We start from the raw sequence: 21872 nt of genomic DNA, 5'->3' as shown, positions 1-21872 counted from the left end.
TTATAATTTGCAGTCAACATCTGTTACTTAACAGGAAGTGCTTGTTTCCGTATTAGAAAATTTCAAAAGCAATATAATTTTCTTTGCATGTTTATTGCATACTAGTATTATAAGTGACTATTAGCGATGTTGTCATCCAAGAAATGAAAGATTTTACACAGTGTATTTTCCAAGAAAGGTGGGGAAATGATCTTTCTTCACGGAGCTGAATAATCAAATCAAATGCCTCATCTGCTATCAATCTGTTTTCGTTCCAAAGGAATACAATGTACGGCGACATTATGAAATGATGCATAGTAACAAATATGATGTGATTACAGGCAAAGTGAGATAAGAGTTTTGCTAAGCAGCGAAACATCTTCAAAAACCTTAAAATGAGCAAAGATTCAGTATGAGCAAGCTTTATCAGTAAAGTGATCGCAAAGTCGTCTCGTCCATTCACTGAAGGCCAGTTCATTAAAGACTGCATCTTGAAAGCAAGAAAAATTCTTTGCCCAGATAAGAAGTGTTTGAAGGTATAAGTTTGTCTGCAAATACAGTGGGCAGAAATACTGAACTGGCCAGTAATGTGCACCAGCAGCTACTTGCAGCTGTAAAACAGTTTGAAGCATTTTCAGTTGCCCTTGACAACAGCACTGGCATAACAGATACCACACACTACGCTGTGTTCATTCAAGGTGTGGACAGGAACATGAATGTTATGGAAGAATTACTAGACCTGTTGCCTTTGAAAGGCACAACCTTGGGACATGACATATTTGACTAACTTGAAAAATGTATGGCAACGTTGGAATGGCTGTGGGATTAGCTTGTTTTGGTAGCGACTGACGGTGCACCCTCAATGTGTTCTGAAAAAGTTGGTGGTGTTGGGTTACTGAAAGCAAAGCTCAACAATGTTGGTGGTGCTGACACATTCACTGCATTCTGCACCAGGAAGCATTGTGTGGAAAAAGTCTTCAAATGAAGGAAGTCATGGATCATGTTGTTGTTAAGGACATTAAGTTTATATGTGCAAGAGATCTAAAATCACTGCCAGTTTAGTGACTTTCTATTCAACCTTGATACCGAAGATGGAGAATTACTCTATCACACCTAAGTCAGATGGCTAAGTAGGGGAAGTGTGCTTTAAAGATTCTTTGCACTGCGACAGGAAATAGTAATCTTTATGGCAATGAAAGAAAATGACATTCTTCAGCTAGGCCTTGCTTTATGTATGACAGTGTCAAGGCTTTCAGATACAAAAACTTTCCCTGTGGGCAAAACAGTTGATGGATGGTAAGCTAGCTCATTTCTCAGCCTTACAGTCACTTGGAACAGTCAAAAAAAAAAAAAAACAGTTCTTGAAAGAATATTCAGAAGCAGTTAGCAAATTACGAGCAGAATCTGACCATTGGCTTTAGGATTTCGAGGCACTAGAACACCTATTTGCCATCTTCACTATTCCTTTTTCCATGGGTGTTGACTGTCTATGAAGAATTCCAGATGGAGTTGTTGGAGCTTCTGTGTGACAGTGTTCTGAAACAAAAGTACATAGATGTCAGCGTTTCAGATTAAGTACAGGAGTCGAGAGTTTCCAAAGCTTTTCTCTATGGCTGCTGGAATCCTTGTGATGTTTAGCAGTACATACATCTGTGAACAGTGTTTTTTTTTATTTCATCTATGAAGCTCAACGAATCTGTTTTACAGTCAAGGTTGACTGACGAACACTTGACAGCTAACTTGTGAGTGGCTGCTTCACGTGACAAAGCCTAACGTTGACGTCCTGGTCTCTGTAAAATGTTGTCAGCTAAGCAGTCAAATGAAGACAGGCAATAATGTTTCATGAACAAGAAATACTTTGTCATAGAGCTTACATGAAATTACTACAATATTTTAAACTAACACAATAGTACAGTCTTGGTCTGTTGCTTCAAAGAAAAATTTTTGTAACTTTTATTTTTTAATTAGTAAAAAAGTAGTTTGTGGATGACTTATACTCATGGCCTCCCAAAAAAGCCTTGGGGTTATTTGCGGCCTTCGTCCTCCTATGAGTTTGACACACCTGTTCTACAGGAAATCTTTAACCAGGTCCTGAATGCGGTCACAGCAAAGAAGCTCATTAAAAAAAAAAGGGGGGTGGCGACATTCAGGATCTTACTTCTATGCAATTCCTTAAAGGAGGATACTCTGAGCTATGCTATTCTACATAGGTATAAACTTCATCCTAAAACCATACAGCCTATGCAAAATCTTTTTAAATCAAGACTTTGTGCATTCCTGAATCTTTTCCACAGCCTCCTTAACCAGATAGGATGGAAATGGGTCAGATGAGATGAATCACTGTACATGACAGAGCAATTAAATTTCTTGCCACACCTGTCCAGAACTTTAAATTACTTGTCAAGCACCAAGGAGGCAAATGTGCTATGGTCTCTGGAATCTGTGCTGCACAGCAAAGATCACAGGAGTCACAACTAGGATTCAAGATGACTGCTCCACTCACTCAAGCTGGAGCTTGTAGAGGGCATCTGGCTTCATATGGGCTAAAGGGGGACAACCAGGATGTCTGGATAAAATCTGTAGTAAACAACTTCACAGAAAACTGGAATAAGAGATTAAGGCCTGTCTAAATTGCTCTTCATAAACTTAAGGACTTCACCAAAGCAAGAATCATCTGGGGTGAAGCAGGTGAAGGGGGTGGAAATGAGCCCTTGCCTGTTATCAGGTATCCTGGGATCCTCATACTCTGTCAGCCAGTGTGTGAGGAGTCCTGTGCTGCCTTCACTATATGCAGGAGTAAGCTCACCAATGAGATCAATGGAAAGCAAAAATGTGAGCGATGAGACGTGGACATGGAACTGGCATACAATGAAAAGGGACCTGCACCAAGCCCAGCAGTAGAGTAATACTGTCCCTCCTATGTTTACGGTCACCTTTGGTAAGTTATAATTTGTTGATCTTAGCTCATTTAACTTGACCAAACAGGCTTTGATGAAATGGTTGGTGAAGAACTGTCAGTGTACCCTGGGAATAGGCTGGAGATCAATGTCAATCCCTATAACCTGATGTTTTTCAGCACTCAGATACCCATAGATATACATGTTTGGAAGTCTGTTCCTTTTGTTGGTAATGAAGTGGCAAATACACATATTAACTCTTGGAAAGGCTAAGAGAGCCCTGAAAGCCTAAGTAAAAGTAACTTGTATGGGTAGACATGGATGCCTTTCAGCCTAAAATGAGCAAAGACTGGGAGGCTTGGTGAGTACCCTGAGAGCAGTGAAAAACTCAAAGGTCAAAAGAGGTGAACTAGAAATGCTGAATTACAAGGAAGGAACCTGAGAAATCTCATTATATTAACCATAAAGGTATCAATTGTAGGGTTTTACAGGGGCCAGTCCTGAACTATTTATGAACAGATCTCCAAAGGCCTGCTCTATCTGGAAAACAAAATCATTTCTCTTCCTTCTCTGGGGAGACCTTTTCTATGGAAGTGTAAGCAAATGTTGGTCTAAAATTGGGTATTTCAATGATACTTGGTTTGGGGGCAGGGGGGCTCTCTCATAAAGGGTAGAAAAGTCCTAAATTTGACTTTGTATCCTGAGGCAGTAACCTCCCCTCACCCAAACATCTGTGATGGAGCTGAAACACAGCCATAAATACGGCTAGTCATCCTCACAATACATGGAAAGGGGGAGGGGGTTGAGGGTGAGGGCCCCCAATGACCAAGCTAATAATAAAACCAAGGTGGACTGCGGTTCAGACATAAACCCTACCTCTTTATCAATAGGCTGCCCTAAAGGAATTGCTCTGAACTCTTGCTTTGGAAGGGTACCATGTGAGATAATTCTGACCGAGACAGCATCCAATACCTAATGTAGTGGTAACTTCTTTCATAACTGATCTTTTCTTTTCTGAACACAGCTAGACTAAAACGAGGGAAGAGAGAGCCGTGGGGGGGGGGGGGGGGGATAATGCCTCTAGCTTTGAAGCTTTGAAATGATTTTCTCAAGTCTGGTTCCTCTCTCACTCACACACACACACACACACACACACACACACACACACACACACACCTGTATAGACACATCTCACCTAAGAGTTGCTTTAGCCTTGCTCATAGAGAACTGCAGCTCATTCTTGGAGTATTTCAAACATGTACATGTTCACGACTGTGTGAAAGTCTCGTCTACTGCAACTTCCTTACATTAAGAAACAAAAGCCAGTTGGGATTACATTCCTTTTCAAACTGCTAATTTCTTAATCTTCAGTCTGGACACAATACTGTAGCAAAAATGTAACATTTAAAACACGGTGGTCAGCTCTAGAAATGTACACTGGAGCTGGCAGTAGAGGCTTGACGTATAAAAGGAAAAAAGTAGTTACTCTTCAAACCTGCTAGAGAATGTAAGCTGGAGTGTCACACTATGCAGTCCATAGTTTAACTGCAGTTAACATGATGTCACCCACCATCTTACTTTAGGATTGCATACAAAAAAGTTTTTATTTGACTGGAATACTTCTGTTTATAAGTTGAGACTAATTCACTTTTCCCTAAATAAAGATGTACACTGCCATTATGCTATGCTGCCAGTGTCACTAAAAATAAGCTCTGCCTCAATTGGTTTAACAGATTTTTCATGAACATGAATTAGAAGTTATGTACTCACCATAACGTTCCATCTGAGTAGGTGTATTCATTTGTCTGCAACCTGTGGGTTATGGATCCGATATCGGATCCGAACTGGCATGGTTTACCAGCTATGGATCCGAGCTCTCAGCTCCTCCCCTCACCCATAATGCCCTGCTCTCCCTACATGACCTCAGATCGAGTTTGCCAACAATATAAATACCCTGAAAAGGGTAACACATAATATGCAGGAAACTGAAAAGGCCAGGGGGATAGGAGGGGGATAATTGCAGACAAATGAATACACCTACTCAGATGGAACGTTATGGTGAGTACATAACTTCTAAATCTGAAGTAGGAGATTCATTTGTCTGCAACCTGTGGGACAGAGTCCCCAGCTACCTGAATCTTGGGCGGCCATCATGGAAGGATATTCCGAGCACCTGAGCCAAAGGATGCTCTACCTCTAGATGTAATATCCAACTTGTAGTGGGAAATAAAGGTATGAGATGAAGCCCAAGTGGCTGCTGAACAAATATCATCCAGAGGAATCCTAGCCTTAAAGGCCGAGGTAGAAACTGACCAGGTTGAATGGGCATGTACTCCCTCCGTGCGGGCCTTCCAGAAGCTTGATAAGCCAATAAGATGCACTGAAATCCAGCGTGATAATGAGACTTTGGAAATTGGCTTGCCCAAATTGAATTTAGCAAAGGAAATAAACAACTGGTCGGATTGCCTATGACCAGCTGTCCTGTTTAGATAAAATCTAAGTTGCCTGTGAACATCTAAGAAATGAAGCTTGTATTCACCCTTGTTTTGATATTTAGGAAAGAAAACAGGGAGGTTAATGGATTGATTAATATTTGCTTCAGAAGCTACCTTAGGAAGAAAGGACGGGTTGGTCCTGAGGTATACACGGTCCGGATGAAAGACCAAGTAAGGAGGCTTGGCTGATAAGGCTTGAAGTTCTGAAACTCTCTTGGCCGAGGTAAAGGCTACTAAAAGGCCGTCTTGAAAGATAAAATTTCAGATCTACCGCCGAGGTTCAAGGGGAGCGGTCAAGGCCTGAAGGACCAATGAAAGGTCCCAAGGAGGAACCACTTGCTTTACAGGGGGCCTGAGAAGAAAAGTACCTTTTAGGAAAATCTTACACAATTTGGCAGACATCAGTGGGCTGGAGTCGTGACCAATATGATAATGAGAAATTGCCGCAAGCTGCACTTTGACCGTGGAACTGCTGGCACCATCATTAAAAAGAGTGGTTAAGAAGTCAAGCACCAGAGGAAGGGGAACTGTGAAGGGGTTTAGACCTTGCCGCCCACAGGGAGAACCGTTTCCACTTGCTGCGGTAAACTTTCCTGGTGGATGGTTTATGAGCCGCCACCAGGATGGCCTTAACTGGAGACGAAATACCGGGAGTCCTGATCAGGAGTGGAACTGGAGCAGCCAAGCAGTCAGCTTCAGGTTGTCCAGATTCAGGGCTGATAAGCGGGATGGGTGAGATATCAGATCCGGAATGGGACCTAGAATCCAAGGAGGATTCACTGAGTGAGACCTTAGGAAAGGGAACCAGATCTGTCAAGGCCAAAATGGGGCAATGAGAAAAATTCTGCACCCCAACCGAGAGGCTTTCTGTAGAACTTGAAGCATCAGAGGCAAAGGGGGGTAAGCATAAAGAAGACCGGGTGGCCAAGCATGCACCAGAGCGTCTCTTGGGGTATCTCCGGGAGGAGGTATTAGAGCGAAAAAACTGTCGCACTTGGTGTTTGAGGGAGACGCAAAAAGATCGCAACAAGGAGTTCCCCACCGTGCGAAGATGCGTTTCGCTACCTGAGCATTGAGAGACCACTCGTAAGGGGTGAGAATGGTGCGACTGAGTTTGTCCGCAAGGATGTTGGACCGACCCAGAATATGCGTTGCTATGAGAAAGCGGTTGGTGGAGATTGCCCATTCCCACACTCTCATGGCTTCTCGACAAAGAGGGTAAGGACCTGGTTCCTCCTTGCTTGTTGATATACCAGACGACAGACATGTTGTCCGACTGAATTGCAATAGTTCCCAAGGGAAGAAAGGCCTGAAGTGCTAGCAACGCTAAGAGCACTGCTCTCATCTCTAGAACGTTGATATGCAGTAAAGTCGCTGAATCGTTCCACGTGCCTTGGACCGTCCGGCCTGCAAAATGCCCCCCCCACCCGAGGTGGGAGGCGTCCGTGGTCACCGTGGCGAGAGGGGGAGAAGCACAAAAGGGGCGGCCTCCGTGGAGATCTGGAGAGTGGAGCCACCACAGGAGGGACCGCTTGCAAGCCTTGCTGATTGCAATGGGATGATGCATAGGAAGAGCAAGATACGACCACTGAACTAGTAGTGTCAATTGAAGGATGCGCATATTGAACCTGGCGAGAGGAAGAAGAGCTATCGCTGCCGCCATGGACCCTAGAGTCCTCAGGACCAACTCCACCGGAACTGAGCTGGAGTGGAGAATGGCCCGCACCTGGAGCTGCAGATTCTGAATTCTGTCCGCAGTGAGGAAGGCTCTTAACCGTCTCGTGTCTAACCTGGCACCTATAAAATCTATGAACTGCGTGGGTGCTAGGTTGGATTTTTCTGTAGTTATTGTGATGCCCAGACGTGGAGCTAGATGGAGAAAGGAATCTCGCGCCAATAATAGTAGATGCCTTGTTGGGGCGGAGAGAAGCCAGTCGTCCAGGTAAGGGAAGACCTGCACCCCCTGAAGCCTCAGGTGGGCCGCTACCACTGCTAATACTTTGGTGAACACCCTGGGGGCTGTGGTGAGACCAAAGGGAAGGACCCGGAATTGGTAGTGACTGGCTCCCAGCCGGAAGCGGAGAAACCTCCTGGAGCGCCTGTCCATTAGTATGTGGTAGTAACGCATCCTTGAGGTCTATGGAGCACATCCAGTGATTTTCTCCCAGAAGGGGGAGAACAGACTGCAACGTAACCATTCGGAACTTCTCCTTGGGAACTGCCAGGTTCAAGAGTGAAAGGTCTAAAATTGGTCTTAGGTCCCCCGTCTTTTTTGGCACTAAAAAGAACCTGGAGTAGAACCCTGATCTGATCTGGTCTGGGGGGACGGGCTGGATGGCTCTCTTCTTTAGCAGATGGCCAATTTCTGCCAAAGCGGCCTCCCACTGACCGGGTGGAACGTCGGGGAGGGACTTCAATTTTGGTATGTGACGAAATGGGATACGGTATCCTCTGGATATGATTTGGAGGACCCAGCGGTCTGATGTTATGGACTCCCATGCCGCTAGGTGTTCCGAAAAACGTCCCCCGACTGCCTCCAGAGTGGAGCAGCCGGGCAACCCTTCAGGGCTGCTGCGCGGGCCGTTCAAGAAGGGTTCTCTGGACCCGAAGTTCCTGGGAGCCCCTGTGCCCCTGGGGCGGCGTCCTCCCTGTCCTCCTCTGCCACGGAAGGACTGGTTGTCCGGAGTGGGTTTGGATTGCTGCGACTTCCGGAACCACATCTTCTTCTGGCCCTTTTGGTTCCTAGAATAGGGCCTCTGGGGCACAGAGAAGCGGATTTCGACGGCAGACAGCGTCTTCCCGTCCTTTTCGCTCTGGGTCAAGGTATCACGAACAGTTTTGCCAAAGAGGGCAGAACCATCGAAGGGGGCATTCGCAAATGACGCCTTGAAGGGCTCCGTGAAATCGCAATGACGGAGCCAGGCCTGACGCCTGGTAACCAGGCCTGCCCCTGCGGCTCTAGCGGCACCTTCCGTAGCATGGGACAGTAACCGCATAGAGGTATTAGTGACGGACCTGAGAGTGGCCATATGGGTGGAGTGCAACACTTTGTCCTCCTCCGACATGGACTCTGGGGGGGGATGCAGCGTATTCCTTGATAAGATCGCACTGCATCCTGATCACATGTGCCAGGTAGTTCAGCGCCCTTACTGAGAAGGTCGCTGAACTAAACATCCGCTTCCCCAAGCGGTCCATCATCCGAGACTCCTTGCTCGGGGGATGGACTGAGGGACTCTCCTGAGCAAGGTCCCACTTGGTGGCTGCCGCCGTCAACATGGCATCTACCGGAGGCCCCTTACTCCAATGGGCACGGTCAGCCGGGGGACTAAGTATACGGTCGGGCCTTTTTGGGATTGGCTCCACGGTGTCCGGTTCCTTCCACGCCCTGGTGGTAATCAGGTCCACCAGGGGGTCGGCAGGAGGGGACACCCAAGAGGTAGACGGGCCCGCTTCAAATGCCTCCAAGAACACGGACTCGTCCGAGGAAGACTTGGGGGCAGACCACCCCCCCTTATGCGAAGCATTTCCATGATGTCTCCAAAGGAGACATCCTCAGGGCGTGATCTTGGGGAGCCTTCCCCTTCCTTCAAGTCCGTGTCTTCAGTGAGAGACTCGGGGGAGTCTATGTGCCTCCTTTTGCACGTATGTTTGCGGGGGGCATCCTCCGGGGGGCTGTCAGAGGACTCCTCGCAAACTGTGACCTGTTCCAAAGGAACAACTTGGGGCAAAGGAGCGGGCTGTCCCAATGGCCGGATGGTGGAAGCCTGGCCCAGTGCAGATGGAGCGTGGGACGGAGCCGAAGCAAGTGCCGGGGGTCCGGAAACCCTCAACAGGGACCTCTCCACTACATCAAAAGCCGAGGGGGAGCCGACCTCGACCAAAGGATCCAATAATCGGCTCCCCCTGGGATCCGAAGAGTGGATCGGAGCCGGCACCGAAGCACTCGGATCCGAGGGGACAGTGCGCTCCGACACAGACGGCGCCGAAGGAGTACTGATCCCCCCGGATCCGAAGCTCGGATCCAGGCTCCGAGAGGTCGGATCCGAAGCACTCGAGGGCAGGGTCGGATCCGGCACAGTACTATCGGCGCCGACCCACCCCGGCTGCTGCTCGGCTCAACTGCTCCGAACCCGGATAGCGGGTCGGAGAAGGAGCTATAGGTTTAAAGAAAGGGGTCGAGCTCCCCCCCAGAGGGGGGGGGGGAGGCAAGAGCACTCCCATCTGCATCTGGGCCTGGATGAACCTTCTCATCATCCGGTCCAGATCAGCATCCGATAAACTGTAAGTCGATCTCGACGAGGCTACCGAGGTAGGCCTTGAGTGCCTCCTGGATAGCCTCGACGGAGATAGAGTCTCCTCCTCCTCAGGTCCCGGTGAAAAGCACACAGGCGACCGGAGCCGGGGAGGGGGAGAACCAGCAGACAAGGAGGCCAGAGGAGAAGCCCGCTTGGCGGGGCCGAAACAGAGGTCTCGGCCCACCGCTTATGGTGCTTCTCCCACCGTCCTTCTTTCTAGCTTCCCTCTCCTCCAAACCACTACAGGGAGGTTGAGTCCCAGGAGGAGGAGGGGAGCCGGAGAGGAGGAACCAGACACGGTGCCCCGGGAGCGGAAGCCGGAGCCGAGTCCCGCGCCAAAAGTCCAGCCAGGACCAGCTTCGACCTCCGCTCCTTCAATGCCCTGGGGTTGAACCCTGCACAAATGGAACATCCAGAAGTGAGGTGCTCAACCCCAAGGCATCAGACCGAGTGTGGCCATCAGCAGGGGAAAGCTTATGGCCACACTCGAGCACTGAAAAATAGCCTTAGGTTGTTCAGACATCCTAAGAGCCTAGCTTTTACTTAAACTAATCTAAAAAAGTAAAAGTAAACTAGTCACACAACACAGGCCCAAACACACACTACGCACCAGCGAGGGGAGGGAAACTAAATATAAAAAGGTTAATAAAACTAAACAACTTTAGCTACAAAAAGGGAAACCTAAACTTTCACACAAAACTGTCAAAAAAGTTAAATTTTAGCACTAGAAAAAGCTGAATAAAACACTTAGCTGTAAAGCTCAAGAAACCAATCTGGTCACCAGCGCGGCAAACTAGATCTGAGGTCATGTAGGGAGAGCAGGGCATTATGGGTGAGGGGAGGAGCTGAGAGCTCGGATCCATAGCTGGTAAACCATGCCGGTTCGGATCCGATATCGGATCCATAACCCACAGGTTGCAGACAAATGAATCTCCTACTTCAGATCTGCATTTATGCAGCCAGATAAATGTGAAAATGACAGAGAACTACCTCTGGCCTATAAGAAACCATTAAAGCCGTGACTGTCACTGATCAGTCTTTGGTCTTTGCACATTCTTAGCCCAGACAACAGCTCAATGGACTCCTAAAAACAGTTACTACTACTTATTCAGTTCAACCGGATTAAAATAAAAGGTACTTGCGTATTATTGCAACCACATTTTCCGACGTGCTGGACTTTCTTCTCTTTTACTCAAACAATGACAAGGAAGTGTAATCACGAAGGGTAGACTGTAAAAAACAGTTCTGGGATGTTGGTGGTGGCTTTTTAAAATGAGTAAGGGTTCAAATTTGAGGATTTGTGGCTAGCGTGCTTGAAAGACATCAAGCATTGAATCCAGCGAGCGATCGCAGTGGCTGTCTGTATATACGTGCGTTGGCCTGAAAGGAGTGTGGGCAGTCATAGCGTACGATGTTAGAAACACACACACACACACTCACACTTCCAATGGATTAGCTGCTTTTGAGCACACTAGCCACAAATCCTAACATGTGCAAATCCTTACTAGTTTTACAAACCCACCACCAAGATTGTGTTTTAACAGTCTACTCTTCCCGATTACTTTTTAAAGAAGTTAGACTGGGTACTGCTTTGCTTTTCTTTCCTGATGCTTTCCGTTCTCAGGGCAAAGGCTGAGAAAAAGGAACGTGTTTTAAGTGGAACGTTGGACTTTCTTAACTAACATCTTGAGATGCTGGCAGTAAATGGGGAAATCTATTTTTCAAACCCTATTTTTTCAGCCATTGAAGTGAAAAACCATTCTAAAAACAATAACACATTAAAGAAAACACGTCTTTGAGGTTTTCTCATACTTCATTGGTCCCAGCTGACACAAGGAGAAGCAACCAGCATCAGGGTGAAAATGTGGTTACGATAATACGTAAGTACCAAAAAAAACAATCAAACCTGGCAACAGAGTGAAACAATTATTTTCCAGAGATGCACAGTACACACCCTTATGGATTCCGGAATTTTGTTCACTAGAATGTGTGGTGAACACAAATAATTTTCTAGAGGTCTAGCCAGTTTTGCCACACTGGTTTCTTAAAATAAGGATCTGCATTATAAAAATTCGATTATTCTGCTTTTCTCCATGCTTACAATCATGTCCAGTAAAGGTTTGCGGGTGGCTTACAGTCTCTTGCACTAGGTGATACAATGTGACCTAGACTGTAGGTTACCTAGTACTGATCCTTAGAGTGCAAGTATTCTTCTTTTAACTTTTGATTAAAAAGCTTACATCTGCCTATATAGCTGGAGTTAGGTCTAGCAGAATGTGAACTGTTCCTGTTTTTTATGACACTTCCCTTAGCATATTCTGATAGGATACATCTGGAACAGGCAAGAAGTACTTTCCCTTTCTCAATCACTTCTCTTTCACTTTTTTTTTAATAGGAGAAACAGTGCTAGTCTAACTACAAATCATACAAAGCTATATCATGAAATAAAAATACACTAAACAAGTTACCTCTTTGCCCACATGGGCAAAGACGTCTTCCCTTTTTTTGCTAGATATAAGGAAAATAAATATTATAAACATAAAGTACAGTTGTGTACACCTACCATAAATGTAGATGTTCGAGTGTCTTCACTGTTGCAGTCATGACTGTAGGGTTCTCCCCTGCCGGCAGGCAGCCCTCGGTTGGCCAGAATCCCAAAGTCTGGGTCCGGCGTCGGCTGTTCAACCATGCTCCCTGACATCAGAGCGCCAGGAGAACAAAGCTGACAGCTGACGCCATCTTCTCCAGTTTTTCTTGCCCCAGATGTCAGGAGTCCCAAAATGAAAAAGGTCCCATAACCTTTGCAAATACACCTCAGAAGAATGGTGAAAAAGGAAAAACACAAAAGTAAAAATAAGAGGGGACAGGAGGGAGGAACCAGACTGCAACAGTGAAGACACTTGAACATCTACATTTATGGTAGGTGTACACAACTGTACTATGTTCATCGTGTTTCACTGTTGCAGTCATGACTGTAGGGTAGAATCCCAAAGCTGAAAGAAAGGGAGGAGGTCATAAAGAGGAAGGGGCGGCTAAAAGGCCCTGCAAGACTGCAGAGGCAAAGCCTGCCCTAGACTTAGAGTAAAGAGATAAATTGTAGTGCTTAGAAAATGTATGCACTGAACTCCAAGTTGCAGCTTCCAAAATGTCCTTGGTAGGAACTCCCCTTAGGAAAGCCGCAGAAGTGGCAGCAGCTCTGGTGGAATGAGTCCGTATACTCCCTGGGATTTGCTTTCCATAGTGAGAATAACAAAATCTGATTCCATGAGCAATCCATTTAGAAATGGTCTGTTTTGAAATGGCTTTACCTTGGGAACTTGAAGCATAAGAAACAAACAATTGTTCTGATTTTCTGATGTCCTTGGTTCTGTTCAGGTAAAAACGTAGCTGTCTGTGCACATCCAAAGAATGTAAGATCCTTTCCCCTTTATTTTGAGAAGTGGGGAAAAAGGTTGGCAAGTGAATAGTTTGATTTAAAGCCAGTTTGGAAACCACCTTAGGCATGAAGATAGGATTAGTCCTCAAAGATACCTTGTCTTGATGAAAAATAATATAAGGTTCCACAGCCATAAGAGCTTGTAACTCTGAAACTCTCCTGGCAGAGGTTAGGGCTAACAGGATGGCTGTCTTCCAAGATAAAAACTTGATGTCAGAGGAGGCAGCAGGCTCAAAAGGAGGCAAGGTTAGTTTTTCCAAAACATAGTTGAGATCCCAAGCAGGAATAGGAGGAGATCTAGGAGGTCTTAAGTTCTTAGCTCCTCTGAGAAACTGTTGCATGAGTTGGTGGGAAAAGATGGGAGGGTCTGTATTATAATGAGCAGAAATAGCAGAGGCATGTATCTTAATGGAAGAGAAAGAGAGACCCTTATGTAAGAGATCTGTCAAGTAAAGTAAAATTAAAGTAATGTTAGGAAGAAGAGGATCAGAATCCTGAGCCTGCATCCAGGAACAAAATCTTTTCCATTTTCCTGCATAAGATTTTCTAGTGCTAGGAAGTCTGGCTTCTAAAATGACATCCATAACCTGCTTGGGCAGTAAAGAAGAAATCAAAGGCCCTGGATTAACCAGGCCGCCAGGCTGAGAGTTCTGACATGGGAGTGTAGAACCTGACCCTGATGTTGGGACAGAAGGTTCGGAGACTGTGGTAAAACCCAAGGGGGCTCCAGGCATAGGTTTTTTAGAGTTGGATACCAAAACTGCCGAGGCCAATTTGGAGCCAGCAAGATTATCATCTTGGGCTTGTCCTGTTTTATCTTCAATAAAACCCGTGGAAGAAGAGGAAGAGGCGGAAAGGCATATCCCGAGAGGTTCCTCCAACTGAATGACAGGGCGTCCACTTTCCAAGCTTCTCTGTGGAAAGACCTGGTGCAAAAAGTCTGTAGTTGATGATTGAGATGGGATGCAAAGAGGTCTATGTGAGGACATCCCCAGACTGCTGTTATCATCCTGAATATTGTGGTGTCCAGCATCCACTCGTGTGGATCCGAAAAATTTCTGCTCAGACTGTCTGCCAGGAAGTTTTGTTTTCCTGGTAGAAACTGAGCTTGAAGATCCAGATTGCAAGCTAGAGCTGTGTTCCACAGATCCATGGCTAGTCTGCAAAGGGGGTAGGAATGAGATCCCCCTTGCTTGTTTATGTACCACATAACTGTGGTGTTGTCTGTCCGTATTAACAGTTGTTCTGGTTGTAGAAGACTCCTGAAGGCCAATAGAGCTTTCTGAATGGCTAACATTTCCTTTAGATTGATATGCAGGTGCTTCTGATCCTTTGTCCAAAGGCCCTGCAACAAATGCCCTGAAAATGGGCTCCCCAAGCATAATCCGAGGCGTCCGTGGTTAGAATCTGAGAGGCAGGAGGCAGACGGAAGGGCTTCCCTTTGTTTAGAGCACATGCCCTGGACCCCCAAAGAAATTCCTTTTGAAGGCAAGGAAGGACGGAGATCAGTATGTCCAAACTGTGGCAATGCTGAGACCATACACTTTTTAGGTACAACTGTATTTTCCTCATGTGTAGTCTTGCATATGGTACGAGAAGGATGCAGGAGGCCATGTAACCCAAAGCCTGCAGGAATTTCCTTGCAGATAGATGGGTTAAAGATGCCAAGGTTCTGAAAGTTGAAGCCAGCTGTAACTGTTTTTCGGATGTCAGAAATGCCATCTGGGTTGTAGTGTTTAGAAGTGCACCCAGAAAAGTTATCTGTTGAGATGGTGTCAAATTTGACTTTTTTATGTTTACAGAGAATCCCAGGAACTTGAGGAGGTTCTGTACAAATTCTAGATGCTGGAGTAAGACATCCTTGCTGTCTGCCTGAATTAGACAATCGTCCAGATAAGGGTAAATTTGAATTCCCTTGAGTCTGCAGTAAGCTACTACTGGAGCCAGGCATTTGGTGAAGACCCTGGGCGCAGTAGATAATCCAAAGGGCAGCGCAGAGAATTGAAAGTGCCTCAATCCGGCTTTGAACCCGAGGTATTTTCTGCGATCCTGCCTGATGGGAATGTGTAAATATGCCTCCTTTAAATCCAAAGTTACCATCCATGCATTTCTGGACAGCATTGGAAGTAGCTGCTGTAGAGTAAGCATCTTGAATTTTGGAATCTCTAGAAAGGTGTTCAAGACCGACAGATCCAGAATGGGTCTCCACGAGTTTTGCTTCCTTGGGACTAGAAAAGCCTTGAATAAAAACCTTTTCCCATCTCTGAAAGAGGAACCAGTTCTATGGCATTCATAGCCAAAAGAGCTTCCACCTGGTTTAAGGCCTCCGTCCATTGATGTTTTGGAAGGTCTGGCCATCCGCTTGGCAAGGTATGAAAATGGAATTTGTAACCTCTTAAAACCACATCCAAAACCCATTTGTCTTGGGTTATTTGAGTCCAATTTTGATAAAAAAGAGAGAGTTTTCCTCTGAGAGGGGCTTCCAGGCAAGAAGTTCCTGTAGCCCAACAGAGGGAGTCATTGAGTTTGTTTCCTTTGAGATTGTGACCTGTCCTCTCCTCCCCTAGGGGTGGAAGCAGTCCACTGTCTTGGTCTATAAGCAGCTTGTGTTTGAGGCCTCCTCTGAACGTCTATATCTACCCCTCTGAGGCCTGTCAGAAGTGGGAAAGGACCAATTTTTTGAAGGCCAATTCCTGCTAAATCTAGGAGGCTGTACTTGTAAAAAATCTTTAACTGTTTGCATGGATTTCGCCTTATCCTCCATCTTTTTAATCACCTCTTCAGCTTTTGATCCAAACAAAACATTATGCTGAATAGGAGCATCCAATAATTTAGCCTTTACTTATTCAGGTAAATTTTGTTCCTTTAGCCATGCATGCCTTCTAATGACTGTGCCAGAGGCCGCAGCCCTACAAGAAGCCTCCAAGGCATCAAATCCACAGTGTAAACCATGCTTCCCAACCTGTTCAGTGGCATGCAATAAGTCACGTAATTCCTTATCTGCACAGGCAGAAATGGAAGTAAGCTTTTGTTTTGTCCTCGGAACAGACGTGAAGCACCAAGGTTTAAGTTTATGTTCACATATAGTAGCAATATTAAGTGGGAATATTTTGACTAGTGAAGAAGGTACCAAATAAACCAGGTAGTGTTCCTTGTGGCACTTGTAAAGCTTGCACTCACATTGATCAGAATACTATCTATATACATCCTGTCAAAACCAATTGTCTTTTGATATAAAACAACATACTGAATTAATAGAGTATTTGGTGCCTCACAGTCAAGGTTTCTTTATACATACTCAGTAATACAGATGGCTGATAAAGAAAATGAATGTTCAAATAATGGATAATCCATTGTTAAATAGGGCAATACAAGCAATTTGAATTTCTAGCAGCTCTGATGAGAAGCTTGGATCCCAAAAATGGAACAAACCCAAAGGGATCATGGGATCATAAGATTTTTGTAAGGGAATCTTTTGCTTGGTCACGAGGTTTCAATCATCATAATCCTCTCAGCACTGTTACGGTTCAGAGCACTGGAGCTCGTGGAACCGGAAGTGATGATTGTGAAAGCAAAACATGGCAGCAGAACAATAGTTGCCAGCCTCATTGAGACTGATGAGAGCAAATCCCAAAAAAAAACTAAACTCGGGGGATGCGATTTTTGCAAGGGAATATTTTTGCTTGGCCGAGGGTTTCATCTAATCATAATCCTCGTGTTAAAATTAGGGTTCAGAGCACTGAGAGCGTGAACGAGGAGTGATGTTATTGAAAAGGCAGAGCAGTTACAGCCAACAGGTAGAGATCTAAGGGACCTTTTTAGCGCCTCAGCTACCGCCGGAAGAAAGAAGGCGTGGAAGCGGTCCTTCAGTGAAGGAGGATTCGATACTATTGTTTACAATGTATCCAGTCATATATTGACAGTAGAAGAAAGTGAAGTTTTGAATAAGGGTCTAGATTTAACTATCAAAATGGCAGATAAAGGAGGTGCAGTTGTTGTTTTAGATGCTGCTTTTAAGACACCTGCACAATAATCTCTTCGCTTTTTGTTGATAGAAAGATTTTTGAGGCTTGGGGCACATCCAGCGGGACCATGCACAGGGCAATGGGGGTGGCAATGGCTGTGCCCCCATGCCAATTTGGTCCTCTATGTCTCCTATTGGATTTTATGAGGGAGGGGAGGTGCTGCAGGTGGAAACACAACATGTAGCTGCATAAACGCTTTGTACATTTTTTTTTTTGTTTGTGGAAAGGGGAGAGATTTGGACACACTTTTGTCACATATTTACACTCCACCACTACCTTCTGGGTTTTTTCTCTTCTCAGCTTGTACAGAAAGGATTGCTGAGCCAGGTTGGGCATTTTGTAGATAGAGGAGGATACACATCACCATCATTAATAAGGTTATAGGTGCTGTCTAATAGGAGGAGATTTAGACCTGGCATCTATCAACACCTACCGATGTCCCTCGAACAGACGGAAGCACCAGGGTTTAAGTTTATGTTCACAACATGTGATATAGTAGCAAAAACTGGAATATTTTGACTAGTGAAGAAGGTACCAAAGTTATTGTTGGGAACAGTTTTTTTTTTTTGGACAAAGAAACAAGAAAAGGAGAATTCTGGGCAAGAAAAAGACATCATTCCCTTCTTTTTTAAGAGTAAATGCTGTTTGAATTTAAGAGAGCCACCTGTCACTAAAAAAAGACCTTGTTTTTAGCAGAGTGTCAACTACTATGTCGTGTTTTTTATGGGGAAAACCAATTGTCTTTGTTAATCTGATGAAGGGGTGTACCCCAAAGCGCCATTCTTCCTGGAGATGGCTGTGTCCTGCCACGATTTTTTCTGAAATTGCTAGTATTTAAACATATGAAACTGACAGTTTAAAGCCCTAATGGACAAAGTAGCAGAAGTGTACACCTTTTTGCCCCATCTTTCTAAGGATCGAGAATCCTTTTCAGTAGGAATGGGATTTTTGGCAGAAGCGGCCTTAACTCCCTTAGGATCCTGAGAAATGGTTTCAGGGTCAGCAGAAGGGTTCTTGTATAAAAACTGATGGGAATCAGGAACCCTGTAATATCTATCAGGCTTAACAGGAGTAGGAGGAAAAGAGTCAGGGGTTAAGTTAGCTTCCGAAAAGGCATCATCCACAATATCCAAAACAGGAGGAATAGCCAGGGGTCTATGTTGGGGAAGAAGAAGAAATTCCCTCAGTCTTTTCTTGGATTCCGAAAACTCCTGTCCTTCCCAGTGGAAATGTTCCCTCATTTCATGCAAAGTTTCCCCAAAAGAGAAATCCTCAGGAGGAAAAGCTGAAGGAATGGATTCTTCAGCATCAGAATCCTCATAAGGAGGGAAAGAATAATCCTGATCAGAAGAAGAAACTGAGGAAACAGAAGCCTGATCAGAGGAGTCATAATAAACATCCTGCCTTGGCCTTTTGTCTGGAGGGGGATGAGAACCCCTAATCATAGTAATTAAATCCTCCGCCATCCTGAGTAACTGTTTCTGTGACTTGGGAGCCGGTTCAGAAGAGGCCTGTGTTGAAGTCTTTGATTTTGAAGGAGTCTTTGCCTTTGTCTTTGGCTTTGCCTTTATTAGTAGCTGAGTAGGCCTGAAAACCCCTTCGGAAGCCGGTACCTGCACAGCGGCTCCAGACCCTTCTGAAGGAGCATTGTCCGAAGGTCCTGTAACAGAAATATTTAAAGGCCTGGTTGGCTCCTCATGAGAGTCCGTTTCGGCCGTCGGTTCTGAAATGGCCGACAACAGGGGCTGCAAAAGCGCCTCACTGACGACGGCCGAACCTGAAGCTGGCTCCGCTTGTGGCTATCATCAGATTTGGACCTCGGAGGCCTGTCTTTATCCTTGCGACGTTTGTGAACTCCGGTAGTCGGGACCGTATCCGATGACATTTTGTAGTTAAAGCGCCTACCGAAGTAATGAAAAGCAAAATCGTACCTTTGCTTAATTGTACGTTGATTGAATCTAGCATAAAACCGACAACTAGCTACGTCGTGGTCAGGGCCCAAGCAAGGAATACAGTAAGAATGAAAATCCTTATGAGGTATTTGCTTCCCACATGAGATACAGTTATTAACTTTTTCTGACATCGGAGTGGAGCAAGAAAAAAGTTTCCCCAATGGGGTACTTAGCTTTGAGTGGAGAAGAAAGTCTTCGCACCAAAGTATATCAGTAAAATTCGTCAGGAGTCAGCCGACCGGCACTTGCGAACTGCTATCACTGCACGCAAAGAAAGACTGGAGAAGATGGCGTCGGCTGTCAGCTTTGTACTCCTGGCACTCTGACGTCAGGGAGCATGGTTGAACAGCCGATGCCGGACCCAGACTTTGGGATTCTGGCCGACCGAGGACTGCCTGCCGGCAGGGGAGAACCCTACAGTCATGAATGCAACAGTGAAATATGATGAACATCAGTTGACTATAAAACTTGTCTAAATAATAGGACTGAAATGCATGTGCAAAAGTCACCAAATAAAGATGAACAACAATTCTGGTTAAAAAAGATTCAAGTTGTGAAAAGAACCAGGACCAGGCAGAACAGTAACACGGTGCCACCATTGCAGACTTTTTGTCAGGGTGGTTTATAGCAGTGGTAACTATCAAACCCTTCTTGGCAATTTCATAAAGTTCTGGATTTCACAAACTGCAGAAATGCTGTATTTCAGGAGTATGTAAAAAGGAAATATCATAGCTGTAACTGCAGCAATGTTTACAGGCAGGTAAAATGTTAGCATCCCAGCAGACAGTCATGTTACCATCCCCCAGAAATACTCTTGATTCCATAGGGTCATAAAAACAACTAAGAGAAAAGCTATACATAACCACAAGTAAAACCAAACATTCTGTAATTACACAGTTATAGATAACTAATGTTTTAATAAAAACACTGATGGGAGATTTTGGTCAAGTAATGTTTTGGAAACAATAAAACTAAATGTACATAATAAAAGTCCTGTACTGACCATATTTCTATACAAACTCGAAAAATATACCATCTTCTGAAAGCAAATATTGCTTAGTAGCATTACCACCAAATTTTAGTCTGACAAAATAACAGTACTTCAGCAAAAAATGCATTATCTGCATTGACGTTCTTCACAAGTCAATAAGTGTCCTTATTTCATCGATCCGAGCTTGCTTCATTTCACTGGCATTCTGTTTGTTGGCTCCAAAAGCTCCAGCTGCCAGCTCTCTCTTCTTGTTTTGAATTTTCACCATATTTTCTTCAACAGAATTTTTCACAATGAACTGTGGACAAAAAGATTTGTTTAGATGTAGAACTGCTTCATGGTTAAAATGTATACAAGGTAGAATAAACCTGCTAAATCTATCACATGTAAAACAAGATATCAAAATACTGTCCATGAGAGGAGCATAAATAGTTAAAGAGTCATCTCCTTTGTTTAAACTACTATATACAAAGATGATATAAGTATACTTTTTTGCACTTGATCTGTTTCAGTGACAATTAACAAAACTGTGCTGCATTTACTTATCTGCTTGATTGAATATTGCTGGTCTCTGCATTTTGTTAACAAAACTGTGCTGCATTTATTTATTTGCTTGACTGAATACTGCTGGTCTCTGTCTCCATTTTGTTAACAAGATTGTGAGCATTTATTTATTTGATTGAATATTGCTGGTCTCTGTCTGCATTTTGTTTTTCCCCACCCTTCTGCCCAAGTGTTGTATTCTTAAACTTGGTGGCTTTGGAATTGCCCGTGCCCCTGCTGTAAATCTGATTCTGGATACTCCTCCCAGTCCCATCTCATTTGTTCACTCTACTGAGTACAGCGAGATCATTTGGGAAGGACTACCCCCTTGCTTCTTTGATTTTGGACACTCCTCCCATTCCCATCTCATCAGCTCATGCTACTGTGTACAGAGACAGCATTTGGGAAGGCCAACCCCCTTAGTCTCTTAATCTTGAATTATGTTCCGTTTCCTCCCTCTCCGCTTAAAAAAAAAAATCACAAAACAAAAAAATTACACCATTCAGCTGCTTTTACTGTAATTGTGCTCTTCCTACTTTATTACCTTACTTTGCTGCTTGCTCTTAAGTGTTAAAGTGCTTTTTTATTCTGCTGCATTTATTACTACTTGTCAGTAGCCTGATTAAATTTATTTCTACGCCTCTTAGTTTTGGTTTAAGCACTTGAGCTTCAGGCCAGTTATTTTATAATTAAGAAGGTTTTGTAGTCTACACTCTTGTGGACAAACCCTTATCAAAACCCTCTCTCCATAAGTCCAGCCAAGCATTTATAACACTATATCTGGACAATTCCCATCAGTTTCTCCTGCCAGCCTGGTCAACATGGGCATGCTGAGACAGTGTAGCAACTGCCTCATGTTCACAGACAGCCCTCTTCTCCTAGCATAATTCTTCAACTTGCGAGAAATGCACTTACATCAGTAACCTGGAATCCATGCTCTCTTGTGCCACAGTCAGTACACCCGACAAAGAGGAGATTGCCAGCACAAACATACCTCTTAACCTCTCAGTGCAAAAAATCTGGACAAAGCCATAAATAATGGGGGGTTAAGGCCCAAAAATGGGGACACTTCTTAAATATTGCTCTTGCAAAGTTAGAAAGTTGATAGAATAACAGGTTTTACATTAGCATGAATTTTCTGAAGGGTATGAAGTCAAAGGGCTGTCATTTTCTGACTTTAATTTTTAATGATTTGCCAGAAAACCACAATTTTGTTAAAAATGGGACAAAAATATGAGGCAAAAGTCTGTAGAGTTGAG

General features: G+C 44.6%; 1 protein-coding gene across 1 annotated transcript in view; it reads right to left on the bottom strand.

Annotated features, from left to right (window-relative positions):
- Window positions 1-19976: 19976 nt before the first annotated feature.
- The window catches only part of HLTF (helicase like transcription factor), a gene marked incomplete in the record, with an annotated part of 1324997 nt that continues 1323101 nt past the window's right edge, over window positions 19977-21872 (bottom strand). The window contains 1 exon segment of the mRNA XM_044070619.1: window positions 19977-20368. Coding sequence (XP_043926554.1) covers window positions 20216-20368 — 153 coding nt within the window.

Source organism: Protopterus annectens, chromosome 4.part1, assembly GCF_019279795.1.
Source record: "Protopterus annectens isolate FY-2018-M chromosome 4.part1, PAN1.0, whole genome shotgun sequence".
Lineage (NCBI taxonomy): Eukaryota > Metazoa > Chordata > Ceratodontiformes > Protopteridae > Protopterus > Protopterus annectens.
Note: the sequence above shows the minus strand (reverse complement) of the source record. Positions and strands in the feature narration are given on the sequence as shown.